We start from the raw sequence: 14,882 nt of genomic DNA on the forward strand, positions 1-14,882 counted from the left end.
GCGTAGAGCACACAATGTACAAATTATAGAACATACTACTTTTTGTTATAAATTCCATTTAGCCAGTTGATTCTCACAGAATACTTTCACAGATTTTTACTAAGCTCTTAGTCAACCTGTGATTACAATTGACAAACATTCAATATGAATGTTGATTAATGTTTTCATTGATGTGAACAAGTATAACAAAAATGAACAACAAAGGAATAGGTCTCTCTCATTCATCAATGACATGAGCAACTTCTTTGCTGAATCAGATAATAATTTTTATTTATTTATTTATTTACTTTTTAGTATGTTCACCGCTTCAGTTTATTACAGTGAAAGGATACACATTAAAATCAGCAAAGAGAAGCACACACAGGGCAAGCAAGGCCTATGAAAGTTCCAGCCACAAGCTTCCTTTGTTTTCTTCCAGTGGAATTGTGTAGACAGTGCTTATCTCTGCCAGTAACAGTGTGTGACTACATGCATGGAGTATTGACATATAAGAAGCTCACCCAAACCTTGGTGTCCAGGGCTTTGTTGGGGGTCCGTTACACAGACATGACTGAGGGACCACACGGTTGCACTGTGTCTAGCCTCTCCAGAGGTCACGCTGCTAGCACATGGCTCAAAGACCCCACTATAAATTACGTTATAAATTGCACTATCTGTTGTAGTCCAAGGCCCCCAAGTAAACAAAGACACTCATCAGGCAGGATGCTCTAAGGCCTTCGAGGTAACCTCCCATAAGCTGGGCAAGAGTCTAACGTTTCTCTGGGCAGGGTTAATTCTTTACTGCACAGGTCAAGCCCTAATTCTTGGCCCAGGCTTTCTTAGAGCAAAATAATCACATTTGGTACAGCAATAGTATCAGTATGAATATGCCTAACACTTGGAAGATCCAGTATGGAGTAGGGATAGAAGTAAAGAAGCAACTAAGCCATCCTATAAAGTATTACATACATTTTCACATTTCTGTAATACTTTGATTATTTGTTCCCCCTTTAATCCAGTATTATTTGTACCTTAGGATAATGTTGTATAGACTATTTGGCACAGAAATTAGCTGAGAGTTAGCAAAATCCATTTCTTCCTCAGGCTAGTCATTTTTCCGTTAATATTACATCTGAAGGAAGATTTGTCTATCTCCTAGTACATTTAATCATCAATATCAGTATTATGACTTATTTACATATGGTAATTGACTACACCAATGCCAGAGTTACACCATATTGCAGTATGGTTATGGTATAATTCAGTTACAGAAAAAAAAAAAAAAAACAACCCGGAATTTCAGTGGTTTTTGGTATGCCTTCCTAACAGAATCAGTTCATGAACAGCTATTATGGACAGGTGTCATTACAATTGGCCATGACTCATTTATTTACAAGTCAGTTGGGGATGAAGCTATATGCTCTGTCTCATTTTACAGACTTGTAGTGAAACTGGATTCTGTTGTGTGCTGTTATACAGCAGGGCTTACTTTCCATCTAAAAGGACACAGGTCGTATCCAAAATAGTTACTTTCCTTGTTATTTGTACTACCAGATATCTTATTCCAATCTATTCCTGGGGCAAGGGCCATCAGCGCTCCAGTGTAAATTACAAGTACTCCATAGAATTTCCATATCTGGAGACCCATAAAGTTCCCATAGGCATGCCCCACTGAGCAGCTACAATGGAGGGTCATCGCCCATGAGCACTTCAGGCTTCATCTGTATTAAAATAGTAAAAAAGGTGCTGTTGGATCCGGATACAAACACTTTCCCAACATGGGGTCCGAGCATCATCCAGGATTATTGTTTTACCCTTCCCAACTCTATTAGCCTCCTAAGGCTGCCGTAATAAAATGCCACAAGCAGGGAAGCTTCCAGGCAACAGAAATGTATTGTCTCACAATTCTGGAGGCTAGAAATCTGGAAGCAAGGTGGTGGCAGGGTAATTCTCTCTCTGTAGGCTCTGGGGGAGGATCCTTTCTTGACCCTTCCTAGCTCCTTGTGTTTGGCAGCAAGCCTTGGTGTTCCTCACTTGGTAGCTGCATCACTTTTTAGATACTAGAAGAATATTTCCTCAGTTTATTGTACTACTAGTTACAATGTAACAACTCCAAACAGAACACTTTTAAATTTAATCTGCATTATTAACATTTTCACCATCACTTTCATGACTTTGGATAACCAACAGTCAATTGGTCCGTGCTTTGTAGCATTTGCTGATATGTGTAGTATAAAAACTCCCATCAGGCCATCAATATGACGTCGCTGAATGCAGCACTGGAAGCATTATGCAGTCGCACACCATTACATTGCACGCATATTATATCTATGATACATATATAATTGATATAAATAACATCAAAAACATAGATAATAGGGAAATGTAACAAAACAATTAAGAAGGCGCTAAGTTTTTGCTTCACATTCTGTGGCTCCCTCTCTCTCGGACGCACCCCGCTCATGCTCTGTCTCTCTCTCTCTCTCAAAAATAAACATTTAAAAAAAAAAAAAAAGAAGAAGGTGGTAAGTTTTGAGTATTTAATGTCTTTGTTTTTAATATGTTGAGTGTGCATTCGTATAATTTAATTTTAAATAATGGCTGTAGTTAACAGCCAGCTCGCAAAATTCCTGAAAACTTACCAATAAACTCTTTCCAGTCAACCTGAGGTAGATCCAGCACACGACCATTACTGCCTGCTTTTAACTCTTTGGCCTTCCTGACTGTTAGGATTTGTGTCTTTCATCAACTCTGGAAATGACTCAACCATTACCTATTTAAATACTGTACTGCTTTTCTAAAGGTCTATTCCATTTCTAAGAGGGCTTTCAAACTCATTTTTACTGCCTATTAAAAATGTCTTATTTCTTATTTATACTTTTGATCCTTTCTTCTCTTGAAGCAAATTAAAGACTAAGCAGATTAAAATACTTATTTTACATCCTCTATTTGATAATTCCAATACCTTCAGTCTTTGCAGATATGTTGTCATAGTTTGTTTCTTCTCCAGATTCTTGCTTTTGGCTTACTTCCTCACGTTTTGTGATTTTCATTTGTGAGCTCATATCTACCCACAGTCTTTTTAGAATACATTTTTAAGGCAATGTACATTTTGGCATGCTGTGAAGATAGACTTGTGGTTAGTTCTCAGGGAAGACTCCTCCCACCCCACCTCACCTTTCACGCAGGGCCAAGGAAGCAAGCTAGAATTCATGGTTTTCCTGTATGGAGAAAGATAAGTTTTTAGTTCACCCAACAAAGGTGTCATTTTTAAAAATACCTGCTCTATTCATAGGTCTGACTCCCATGTTATTGCTCTAGTCCCATCAAAACTCCAGTTCTAGGCCTCCAGGGATGGGCAGATAGCCGTCGGAAACTTCTCTCCTCAGTTCTCCTGTTCCTTACTGGATTAGTGCTTTCTCATACCTCTCAATTTGCTGCCAGCCCTGCTATGCACTATGATGATTTTATATTTTACCTATCACTTTTGAAATATTTTGTGCCAGGAATGTTTCTTTGAACATCTGGTCTGCCATATTGCGGATTAACCATGTTTACGATCTAAATTGGGGATTCAGCTCATGTGGAAAAGTATAGGAAGCAGGGAGACCAGCTAAGAGGCTGTTGTAATAGTTCAGGCTGAAGATAAGAAGACCTGCGTTAAAGAAAATTGCAGCAGCGGGTGAGAGAAGCAGCTGAGTAAAGGGTAACATCTGAAGAGCTTTGGCAGGGTGTAGTACCAGGAAGTTGGGTGAGAGAAGAGAAGCAAAGCTAAATGCAGGGTCTCCAGGTCAGGATGTTAACTTGTTAGAGATACCACTTACAAAAAGCATTTGAAATACTCTCCCAAATGAACCTGAGTGGGATCTAATGTGTTTCAAAATCCCATTAATTTTTTTGAATGTGTTCACAGGCATGGAAAGAAGAACAAGATCGATTAGCAGAAGAAGAGCGCTTAAAGGAAGAAAAAAAAGCAGAAAAGAAGAGTAAGGAAACTGGTAGAAAGAAAGGCAAGGAAAAGGTAGAGAAAGAAGACAGTAAGCTTGTGAAGAGAAAATCTTTTTTGAAGGAGAAACCTAAAGAAGACCAGCTGAAGATCCCAGAAATAACAGAGGAGCACCCCCAGCATCCAGAACCTGGGATTGTTTATCCGGTAAAATCGATGTTGTAAGAAGCCTCTTTGGGTCCTTACTTATTGTTTTGGGAGAAACACAGCTTCTGTGGAAACACAAGTTTCCCAGTCTTCACTGACCCCACCGAAGGCCTTGGAGTTTCTTGTAGCAAAGATGATCTCAGACCCTACTCCACCCTCTAATGCCTAGGATGTTCTTTGTAGCCAGTCACCAAGATAGGAACACCCTGAGGCCAGTTTTCCATGAGTGCCCTGAAGCCAGGTTACTAAGGGCAGGAGAATGGAGATTTGACACAAAAACATTCATTTAGGTTAGTGTAAATAAGCAACTATGAAAGATCACAGTGAGCACAGAGGTTGGCTGTGTTTGTCTCCATGACAGGACCTGCTGAGTAGACACCCACGTTTTTTGCTCGTATGCTTTGGTAAAACCTCTCCCTCAAGCAGTCTTACGAAGAAAACCTAATGGGAAAGAGATGGATGGAAAAGAAATGAAACAGCCCTTGTCCTTTCTAGCAGCTACTCTAAGCCAGTTCTCAGATGTTAGCCTGCATCACCAATCACTGGGAGCTCTGTTAGCAACGTTTAGTAAAACATGCCTTTACCATAGGACTTCGTAAAATGTAGTGTGTCAAAAAATAAAGAATAAAGTGTCAATATTCCTCAAAATATCAGTTCACTTTAAACAGAAAATTAACAGCCAACAGAAGAGAAATCGATTTCTTCTCCCACTGCTTTTCAGTAGTACAGTCATTTGATTTGCACTAGGGTATCCGGACGCTCCAGTGAACGGATTTTAAAATCTTGGACCTCCTTTAATTCTGCCTGTCACTGTAAGACCACAGGAGGTGCTAAAGATAATATGGACATGGGCCTCTGAGTCTGCAGAGTGACAGGCATTCATTTAGCAGAAATTGAGCTTATGGCGACTGGAACTGGCTCACATCGATGAGCTGATTCTTGTCAATTGCAGCTCCACACTCAAAGCATGATTTTTCCCTTGTAGTTTCGTGGATACAATATGGGAGAGGTACCCATCCAAATCTCTGGAACAAATTCTTACCTGTATCCTTCAGATGGAGGGCAGATTGAAGTAGAGAAGACAACATTTGAAAAAGGTACATTTTGAAGGCAGCTGGTTAATAGCTTGGAAGATAAGTAAATCCTTTCAGGTGGTCTCGAGGTCTTGAACCATGAGTGTGATAGGTGAGGGTGGTGATGTGGCCACTGCAGTTTCTTATGCGCCACATTCAGGATTTCCAGACTTCACACTCTTCTGTTACAATCGCCTGCAGGGCAGGGGCCAGCTGAGAGGTTAACTGGGACGCTCTGTGAAGAAAATTCCAGTGGTGAAAGTCCTAACATATTTCTCTATGATCGGGAAATATTGTAACCGTAACCACAACAAGCAAAGAGTTAATTAGTAGTATTAATTACAACACGTAGTGACATCTCAGAAACCAAGCACATACTGTGAGTTTACAGCAAATTTCTGGGTTGGTGTCTGGAGCACAGAGTTTGGGGGCCTGCCGCCGAGGTCAGTTATTTGAGCTACAGAGAAGTTGCTTCTGGATTCAGAAGCCTGTGAGTGGGAGAGGAATCTGGCAGATGCACTGCAGAGGACCTAATCTGGAAACAGCATGAAGAAAATGCATATTTCTTCCCCGGGAACCTATCAGGGACATCTTTGAAGGCTTATCTTTTCACTGCCCCTTAAAGATCTCTCAGGTGGATTGGAGCTAGCTGGTCGTCTCTGAGAGATGTGAGGAGGTCCGGGAAGACCCTGTGTAATGTCCACAAGGTTATGCCCCCCGGGAGGGGGCAACACGGGCTCCTCCTATTCCCACACTCCACCTGATGCCAGCCTACCCTCTTCTCCCTCCTCTCCTCCCCTCCCTACCTCCCTCTCTCTCAGTCCCTCTCTCTTTCCTTCTCTCTTGTCATCTAATAACAAGGCATTTAATGAGGAAACTATTACAACCGTTAGATGCTGTTCCCTGTGTGAAATCATGGCTCAAGCAGAAGCGTTATTAGATAGTAAGTAACTGCCACATCAAATAAAAGATCACACCAATAATTTTTAAAATCAAAAAGCCTGAAAGTTATTCAAATTATTTAAACAGTGCTTGGTGGTACAACTTACATCAAATGTCAGGCCATTTTATTATATAAGGTTTGTTTACTGGAAACATGGCAGGGGTTGTTATTAATATATAGGTACACATATTTATATTATCATGTGTTTTAGTATTTGATATTTTGAATATCATCCTTGGGTACAGGGTACAATTAGTAGTCATTAAAAATGGAGCTTAGAATCACATAACTGAGAAAACTACTGGACTCAAGTTGTGTGCTGTTATGTTCTATTTTCAATAACTATTCCTTGCTCTCATCGAGATTTGAATATGCATACGTTTATTAGTTTCAAGTGGGTCACAGTAAATACAGTAATTTTATCCTAATCCTATCAGTTTTTGGAGATGGTCACCCTCTCAACATTGAAAAGAATATGCTGAATTTAAAAAAAGAAGAAGAAAGCTGAGAAAGGGGACCAAAAATGAGTCAGAACACTAAAAGAGAGAATGGGCCGTTAGGAAAATGCTTATTTGTTGCTATCAACAATAATAACTGCTATAACTAATTGATGTAATTCTTTATAAATTGTAAAACCCTTTCACATCAACTGACTCATGTGATTAATCACAAAATTGAGTGTAGGTAGCCTCAGCCAATTTATTTTCTCTTCTGTAATTTGATGAGAAAGTGTGCAAACAGGGGCGCCTGGGGGGCTTGGTTGGTTAAGTGTTCGACTTCAGCTCGGGTCATGATCTCCAGGTTCATGAGTTTGAGTCCTGCATCAGGCTCTGTGCTGACAGCTCGGAGCCCGGAGACTGCTTGGGATTCTGTGTCTCCCTCTCTCTCTGCCCCTCCTTTGCTTGCACTCTGTGTCTCTCTCCTTCAAAATAAATTGAGATTAAAACAAAATTTACTTTAAAAAAAGAAGAAGAAGAAACTCTGCAACATCTCCCTGATCCACCTGCCATTCATTTCTGGGATTCCACCCTCACTCTCTTCCTTTAGGCATCTTTTTGTAAACTAGTGATATCCGTAGGTGTTTCCACTCCCTGGAGTACATTCTATGCTGCCTTATGTACATGTCTTGTCAAGCGCCCTAATGGGGTATGACCAGCAAGCCCACCTTCTATCCCCTGCTTTTCCCCAGGGCCAACTTTTATCAAAGCGACTGTGAAAAAGGACAAGCACACTTTTATAATTCATTTAAAAGACCCTAAGAAAATTGTGAAAAAGGAAAAAAAAGAAGAGGATAGTTCTTTGGAAGATGAGAAAGAAGAAAGAGAGGAAGAGCAAAAGCTTGACACAGGCAAGTGGCTGCCTCTTTGCGTGAGTGGAAGTTAGCCCTTGCATGAGTGGAGGTTGGTCCTTGCATGAGTGGAGGTTCGTCCTTGAGTGAGTGGAGGTTGGTCTTTGCCTGAGTGGAGGTTGGTCCTTGTGTGAGTGGAGGTTAGTCCTTGAGTGAGTGGAGGTTGGTCCTTGAGTGAGTGGAGGTTGGTCTTTGCCTGAGTGGAGGTTGGTCCTTGCGTGAGTGGAGGTTAGTCCTTGAGTGAGTGGAGGTTGGTCCTTGTGTGAGTGGAGGTTAGTCCTTGCGTGAGTGGAGGTTGGTCTTTGCCTGAGTGGAGGTTGGTCCTTGTGTGAGTGGAGGTTGGTCTTTGCCTGAGTGGAGGTTGGTCCTTGTGTGAGTGGAGGTTAGTCCTTGCGTGAGTGGAGGTTGGTCTTTGCCTGAGTGGAGGTTGGTCCTTGTGTGAGTGGAGGTTAGTCCTTGCGTGAGTGGAGGTTGGTCTTTGCCTGAGTGGAGGTTGGTCCTTGTGTGAGTGGAGGTTAGTCCTTGCGTGAGTGGAGGTTGGTCTTTGCCTGACTGGAGGTTGGTCCTTGCGTGAGTGGAGGTTAGTCCTTGCGTGAGTGGAGGTTAGCCTTCCAGCAGTGCATCAGACCCATGCATCTGACAGCAACACACATGCATCGCTACCACTTAGTGTAATTTTTCCAGATAGTAAGGCAAGCGCTTTGCCATTTTGCTTATGTACATTTTCCCTGAGGTAATGTGTACATACCCTGCACACACAGCCCATGATAGTGGGCTACTCACTTGGGTTTTGCCCCATCTGGATGCCCAGCTCTTGAGTCCAGTTGTCACACAGAGTCTATATAGGTGGCTGCCTTTAAGTAGCAACATTGTGCAATGTCCATCCTTGTCTGAATCTTTTACACAACTTGTACCAAGTGCAATCTCTAGGACTTGGGTTCTCATTAATTCATTTCTCCTAAAGCTTTAGCTTTTCTCCAATATTCACTACAAATGATGGGGTTTCCTTCTGTGCTCTATCACTTAGTTTTCCCCATTGTATCACATTTTTTAGGTTACAAGGACAAGAGAGAAATCCTATATTTAGTCTTGAGTGTCTCTACCTCTGGTAGTTGGGAGCTCCAGGTAGACGTCCTGTGATTATACACCATGAAACGTCCTGATAACACTATTTAACATCTCCAGGCAGCACCACCTGGGAAGACTAAATGCTTCCTGCCCAATGTGACATGGATTATACCTGCAAAAGGGAAGAGTCAATCAAACGTTTTGAACTCAAGTTACTAATAAAATATATAACTAAATCTTACCAGTAGATTCAGTTATGATCACAGTGTTCTCCAAACTCAAAAACACAATGCTTGACAAGTTTGAATGTACCCAAGAACTTAAAACATAAAATTTTTAGTTACTTTTCTTCGTTTTGCCTGATATAAGAATATGTGGTTTATTATTTTTAAAAAATTATGAAATTTGAATATTTAAAGAAATTAACAGTTGCCCATAATTCTGTCACCACAGCGGTAACTGCTATCATAGTGTATTTCTTACTTTATGATCAGGAACATTTTCTTACTCATTAAATATTCTTCAAAAACAAAGTTTTCTAATTATTTCATAGTGATTTATTGGTATATACATATATATCAATAATTTACTTAATCATATCCGTGTTTTGGGGTGCCTGGGTGGCTCCGTTAGTTGGGCGGCTGACTTCAGCTCAGGTCATTATCTCACAGTTCATGGGTTCAAGCCCCGTGTCAGGCTCTGTGCTGACAGCTCAGAGCCTGGAGCCTGCTTCGGATTCTGTGTCTCCCTCTCTCCCTCTACCCCTCCCCCACTCCTGCTCCGTCTCTCTCTCTCTTAAAATTAAATAAACATTAAGAAAAATCATATCTATGTTTTTATATACACGATTTCCACTTTGCACTGATTTTGCTTATATTTCTTTTTAATAAAATGGAAATGTCCTTGATTTGATTTTGTCTTTTAGAAGAATCAGATGCAGGGAATAAAGCTGTCAGCAAGTTTGGATCTTTTTCAGCCACCTTAGAAAATGGCATCTGCCTCTCAATAAGTTACTATGGACCAAGTGGAATGACACCAGGTAAAATAAACACAACAGCAAGGATAAGTGTCCCATGACCAACGGTACCTGTCCATCCTCAACCTGCTCACTTGTTGATAAACACATTCTGATTTAATGCCCCTCTTTTCCTGAAAGGTGGGAATATATGTGTGAGTGTGTATATATACATGTGTATTTACATATATGTACATGTATAATCTTTCATACATAGAAAAAAACAGCGCTTTGACATTTGAAAAAGAACTTATCATATGTAATTTTAAATATAGTCACATATACATATAAAATTTTATAGATAGATAGATAAATAATTTCAGTTATCTTTGTTAACTAGCCCAGGAAAATAAGTCCATTAGTTGGTGCCAAAAAAAAGCATGATTTCTCAAGGAATCCTTTTGGTTTTCCACATAATAATATTTTTACGAATCCTGTGATTGTGGAATCTCAATGTACTTCAGAACTTAACAGCCTTAAAGGAGCCATTCACCGGACATCTTGAAGGATTTCTTTACCCCGCTTTTAATGAACAAATTCTCCAACTGGAAGCTATTTCCTTACAAACCACAAAATAATATGTCACTTAACCAAGAACCAACTAGGAAATCTTGTGGGTTCCCATGCATGTTACAAGGATCTAAACACACAGATTTCATTAAAAAGAAAAAACTTTACAAAATCAAAAGATAATCCCTATGCTATATAGCCTTAAAACTATGTGTAGTTTTATCTGCCTTGCTATCTAGCTCTTTTTATGCAGAGACAATATTCCATTGGATCGTTATAATCTTTTTCTTACCTTGTACAAAATATTGTAGTACTCTAGTGAGTCAGAGAGCCCATTAAATTTGTTAGTATTTTTGTTTTATTTGGGGTTTTATCGTTTAATTTTGTATTTGGTTTGTTTCTGAGCCAGCACTTGAAGTCATTCTGTGCCTAACAAATTATGTATTAGATTCATTATCATACACAGTCACTAAAAAGTCCTATCCATTCTTATCATGATTTCAGATTAAGACATTTACACTCTACAATCAACTCTACTGCTGCTGTTTCTTAAGTGATTTCCCTATTTTTTATTTAATCCTTAAGTTATTGTGCAAGTATTCCATTTAAAACAAATGTTCCTAATTTCAAGTTATAAGTACTGCATTTGAAATTGTTTCCAGTGTGAAACAAGTGGAAAGGCATCCCAACGCTCATGGATTAGAAGAACAAATACTGTTCAAAAGTCTATACTATAGACACTATAGTGAAATAAATCAGGCAGAGAAAGACAAATACCATATGATTTCACTCATATGTGGAATTTGAGAAACAAAACAAATGAGCAAAGGGAAAAGAGAGAGAGAGAGAGACAAATCAAGAGACAGACTTTTATTTTTAAGAAATAGACTCTTAGTTATAGAGAGCAATTAGGGATTAAGGAGTACACTTGTCATGATGAGCATAGGATGACGTACGGAATTGTTGAATCGCGATATTGTACACCTGAAACCAATATAACAAAGCATGTTAACGAACGAATTAAAATCCAAACTTAAAAAAAAAGTAATGGTTTACTTTTCGTGTATTAAAAATATTGGAGGCATGAGTCTTTACAAAAAATATAAACTCCTTACGTATGCACATAATAGTAATACTTAAGAACTTTTATCTGCTAATAACTAAACAAATTTCCAGTCCGGTTATCCCCCCCCTTAATTGGGTATATACAGCTTTCCAGAGCTTATTCATCTTGCTTAACTGAAACTTTTTACCCATTGAGTAATAACTCCCCATTTCCTTCTCCCTGAACCCCTGGCACCGCCATTTTACACTTTGATTCTATTATTTTGACTATTTTAGATAACTCATGTAAATGGAATCGTACAGTATTTGTCTTTCTGCGACTGGATTATTTCACTAAGCATAATTTCCTCAAGGATCCATCAGTGTTGTTGCACATTGCAGAATTTCCTTCCTTTTTAAGACTGAATAGTATTCTGTGATATGTATATGGCACATTTTATTTATCCATTCGTCTGTTGGTGGACATCTGGGTGGTTTCCACCTACCCGATTCTTTTTGTGACTTTTAGTTCCTTGAGTGCTTTCTCTTATCTCTGGCCATTTGCTCATGCTTTGCCTCTTGTTCGGACCACTTTCTCCTGCTGCATGTACCGCCACTTATGACAGTTAAGCTTCCTACCATCCTTCAGGTCTCAGCTTACAGATTGCTTGCTCTGAGAAAGACTTCACAGATCAAGTGGCGGTAGCATGTGAACTGGGTCTTTGGAAGTGAGTTGGAATTGCCTAAGCAAAGAATCAAAGGAAAAGGGAATTCTAATTACTAAGAACAGTGTGTACAAAATCTCAGTAACATAAAAGCACGACTTGTTTATGGAAAGGCAAACTGTGTAGTATAGTCAAAGTATAAGTTGTATAGAGGCATTTGTGTTCGATTCCCTTCTTTTGTGTTCCCATGGACCCCTGTACCTCCTCTATCATGGACATAACACATGCCATTGTACCTGAGGGTTTTTTCATTTGTCTACCCATTACAGTGTAAATTCCCTGTAGCCTCGTTCGTCATTGGTTACCCAATTCCTAGTTCATGATAGTAGGTACTCAACAAATATTTACTGAATGAGTAAGTGGATGGGGATGAGAGAGAGGAGTTTCCAACTGCCTATAACTGGACATCATTCACTTGTTTATATACTGTACTTCCTATGGGTCAGGGATCTTGCTGGCACTGAGCCATGATGACGAATAAAACCATAGCATATCTACTCAAAAAAACTCATTGTCTAATGGGGAGAGAAAACATAAATAGAGAAATAACTGCAGAAGTGCTAGAAATTATATATAAACAGAGGTCCAGGGGCAGCTAGAAAATACTTCAGAGAGAAAATACAGCATCTGCGGTGGTACTTTAGAGACGAATGGGAACTATCCAGACAAAGCAACAAGGAAAGGCAATTCTAGATAGTAAGAACCATTTGTATAAATGTACAATTGTGTAAAAGCATGCCATCTTTACAGAAAGGTGAAAAGTTGAGTGTGGCTGGAGTGGAGGAAAATGAGTCCTGTATGCCCTATAAGATCAGTGAGTGTCAGAGGTGTTTAAGTAAGGGAAGGGAAGTGACATGCTTGGATTTCATATTAGGAATATAATTTTAGTGATAGTTTGAAGAATACACTGAAATGGTGGTATTGGAGGTGTCATACCAGTTAGGAGCCTACTACAGAAAATCAAGAGATCAGTGAGACTACAAGCAAAGGGAGGACTAGATAGCAGAGGCATCATTCAAGAGAAATTTCTGATGGCTTGGTGACTGGTTATATAGGGTCAGCCAAAAAGAGAAAATGCAAAAGGCCTCACTGTCTAACTTGGGAAATGTGGTGCTTGATTGGTCATTAAATGAGATTTGAGTACATGGAGTTTCCTTTCCTAGGAAAAGAGAGAATCACTGGGTTTGAAACATCTCCAGTACGACAACCAGGGGAGATGTCTAAAGGCAGTTGCACATACGACTCTGATGCTCAGAAAGAAAGGTCATGCCTTGAGATGTAAATTTTGGAGTCATCAGTATGTAGATGATAGTTGGGCCTCCAGTAGTATATGAGATATTCAGGTCTATTGTATGTAATAAAGGTGCTCAGTCCTGGCTGTGTATCACAATCACATGTGATTTTTCACAGGTGTAAATACATACACCTCATCCATAGAGAGTCTGATTCAGAGGGTCAAGGGGGTGGGAGAGTACTGAGCTCTTTTTTTTTTTTTTTTTGTAATTCAGTGAGTAATTATTATGAGTAGCCAGAGTTAAAACACATCCTTTGTGTAAGCATAAGGGAAGAATCCTTGAAATTTAATGACAGTTAAGGATTCACGAGACAGGAAGAACCAGTAAAGAGACAGAAAGAAATTGCCCAAAGAAGGAAGAGGAGATTCACATGGGAGTATTACTCTGGAACCCAGAGGAGAATAGAACTCAAGATGCAAATTATGCTCAGAAGATTCCAACATAATTCCTTCAGAGATCAGCTCTCCTTTGACAATTCTGACAATCCATTGCTATATTAAGCATAAAATCAATCTTCTATGACTTCTTTTTATCATCTCAACTAAACAAACAAATTTCTTTTCTGAATTTCCTTATCTGTATCCCTTATTTTCCTATTTAATATGTCCTTGTATTGAAGCTATTTGAGTATAAATCTTATTTAGACTATATTGGCTTCATAAGGTCTTTTATACATTTTGTTATTATTACCCACTGGTCCAAATATTTTGCATATAAGAGCCTCTCAATAAATATTTCTCAAATATACAGTTATTGCCCTATAATTAGGAGTTCATAATATAGACGGGAAGGCAAGAACATGTGAAATAATGGCATCAAATATGTCAAAGTATTCAGTACCTGAGATTTTTTTAACTATAATTCTGATTCTTTTCAGGCCTTATATATTATTTTATTTTATTGGTTTTTATTTTTTTTCAATATGAAATTTATTGTCAAATTGGTTTCCATACAACACCCAGTGCTCATCCCAAAAGGTGCCCTCCTCAATACCCATCACCCACCCTCCTCTCCCTCCCATCCCCCATCAACCCTCAGTTTATTCTCAGTTTTTAAGAGTCTCTTATGGTTTGGCTCTCTCCCTCTCTGTTTTTTTTTTCTTCCCCTTCCCCATGGTCTTCTGGTAAGTTTCTCAGGATCCACATAAGAGTGAAAACATACAGTATCTGTCTTTCTCTGTGTGACTTATTTCACTTAGCATAACACTCTCCAGTTCCATCCACGTTGCTACAAAAGGCCATATTTCATTCTTCCTCATTGCCAAGTAGTATCCATTGTGTATATAAACCACAATTTCTTTATCCATTCATCAGTTGATGGAAATTTAGGCTCTTTCCATAATTTGGCTACTGTTCAAAGTGCTACTATAAACATTGGGGTACAAGTGCCCCTATGTATCGGCACTCCTATATCCCTTGGGTAAATTCCTAGCAGTGCTATTCCCGGGTCATAGGGTAGATCTATTTTTAATTTGAGGAACCTCCACACTGTTTTCCAGAGCGGCTGAACCAGTTTGCATTCCCACCAACAGTGCAAGAGCATTCCCATTTCTCCACATCCTTGCCAGCATCTATAATCTCCTGATTTGTTCATTTTAGCCACTCTGACTGGTGTGAGGTAGCATCTCAGTGTGGTTTTGATTTGTATTTCCCTGATGAGGAGTGACATTGAGCATCTTTTCATGTCCCTGTTGGCCATCTGGATGTCTTCTTTGTGCAATTGTGAATAG

The 14,882-nt window shown here is 39.4% G+C and overlaps 1 protein-coding gene across 4 annotated transcripts in view; it reads left to right on the plus strand.

Annotated features, from left to right (window-relative positions):
- The window catches only part of SPAG17 (sperm associated antigen 17), a 239,057-nt gene that overhangs the window by 125,787 nt on the left and 98,388 nt on the right, over positions 1–14,882 (plus strand). For all 4 annotated transcript variants that reach the window (XM_060626305.3, XM_060626304.3, XM_060626306.3 and 1 more), the window contains exons 21-24: positions 3,893–4,132; positions 5,118–5,229; positions 7,338–7,496; positions 9,490–9,603. In XM_060626305.3, coding sequence (XP_060482288.3) covers positions 3,893–4,132; positions 5,118–5,229; positions 7,338–7,496; positions 9,490–9,603 — 625 coding nt within the window. The remainder of the gene's footprint in view (positions 1–3,892; positions 4,133–5,117; positions 5,230–7,337; positions 7,497–9,489; positions 9,604–14,882) is intronic.

Source organism: Panthera onca, chromosome C1, assembly GCF_046562875.1.
Source record: "Panthera onca isolate mPanOnc1 chromosome C1, mPanOnc1 haplotype 2, whole genome shotgun sequence".
Lineage (NCBI taxonomy): Eukaryota > Metazoa > Chordata > Mammalia > Carnivora > Felidae > Panthera > Panthera onca.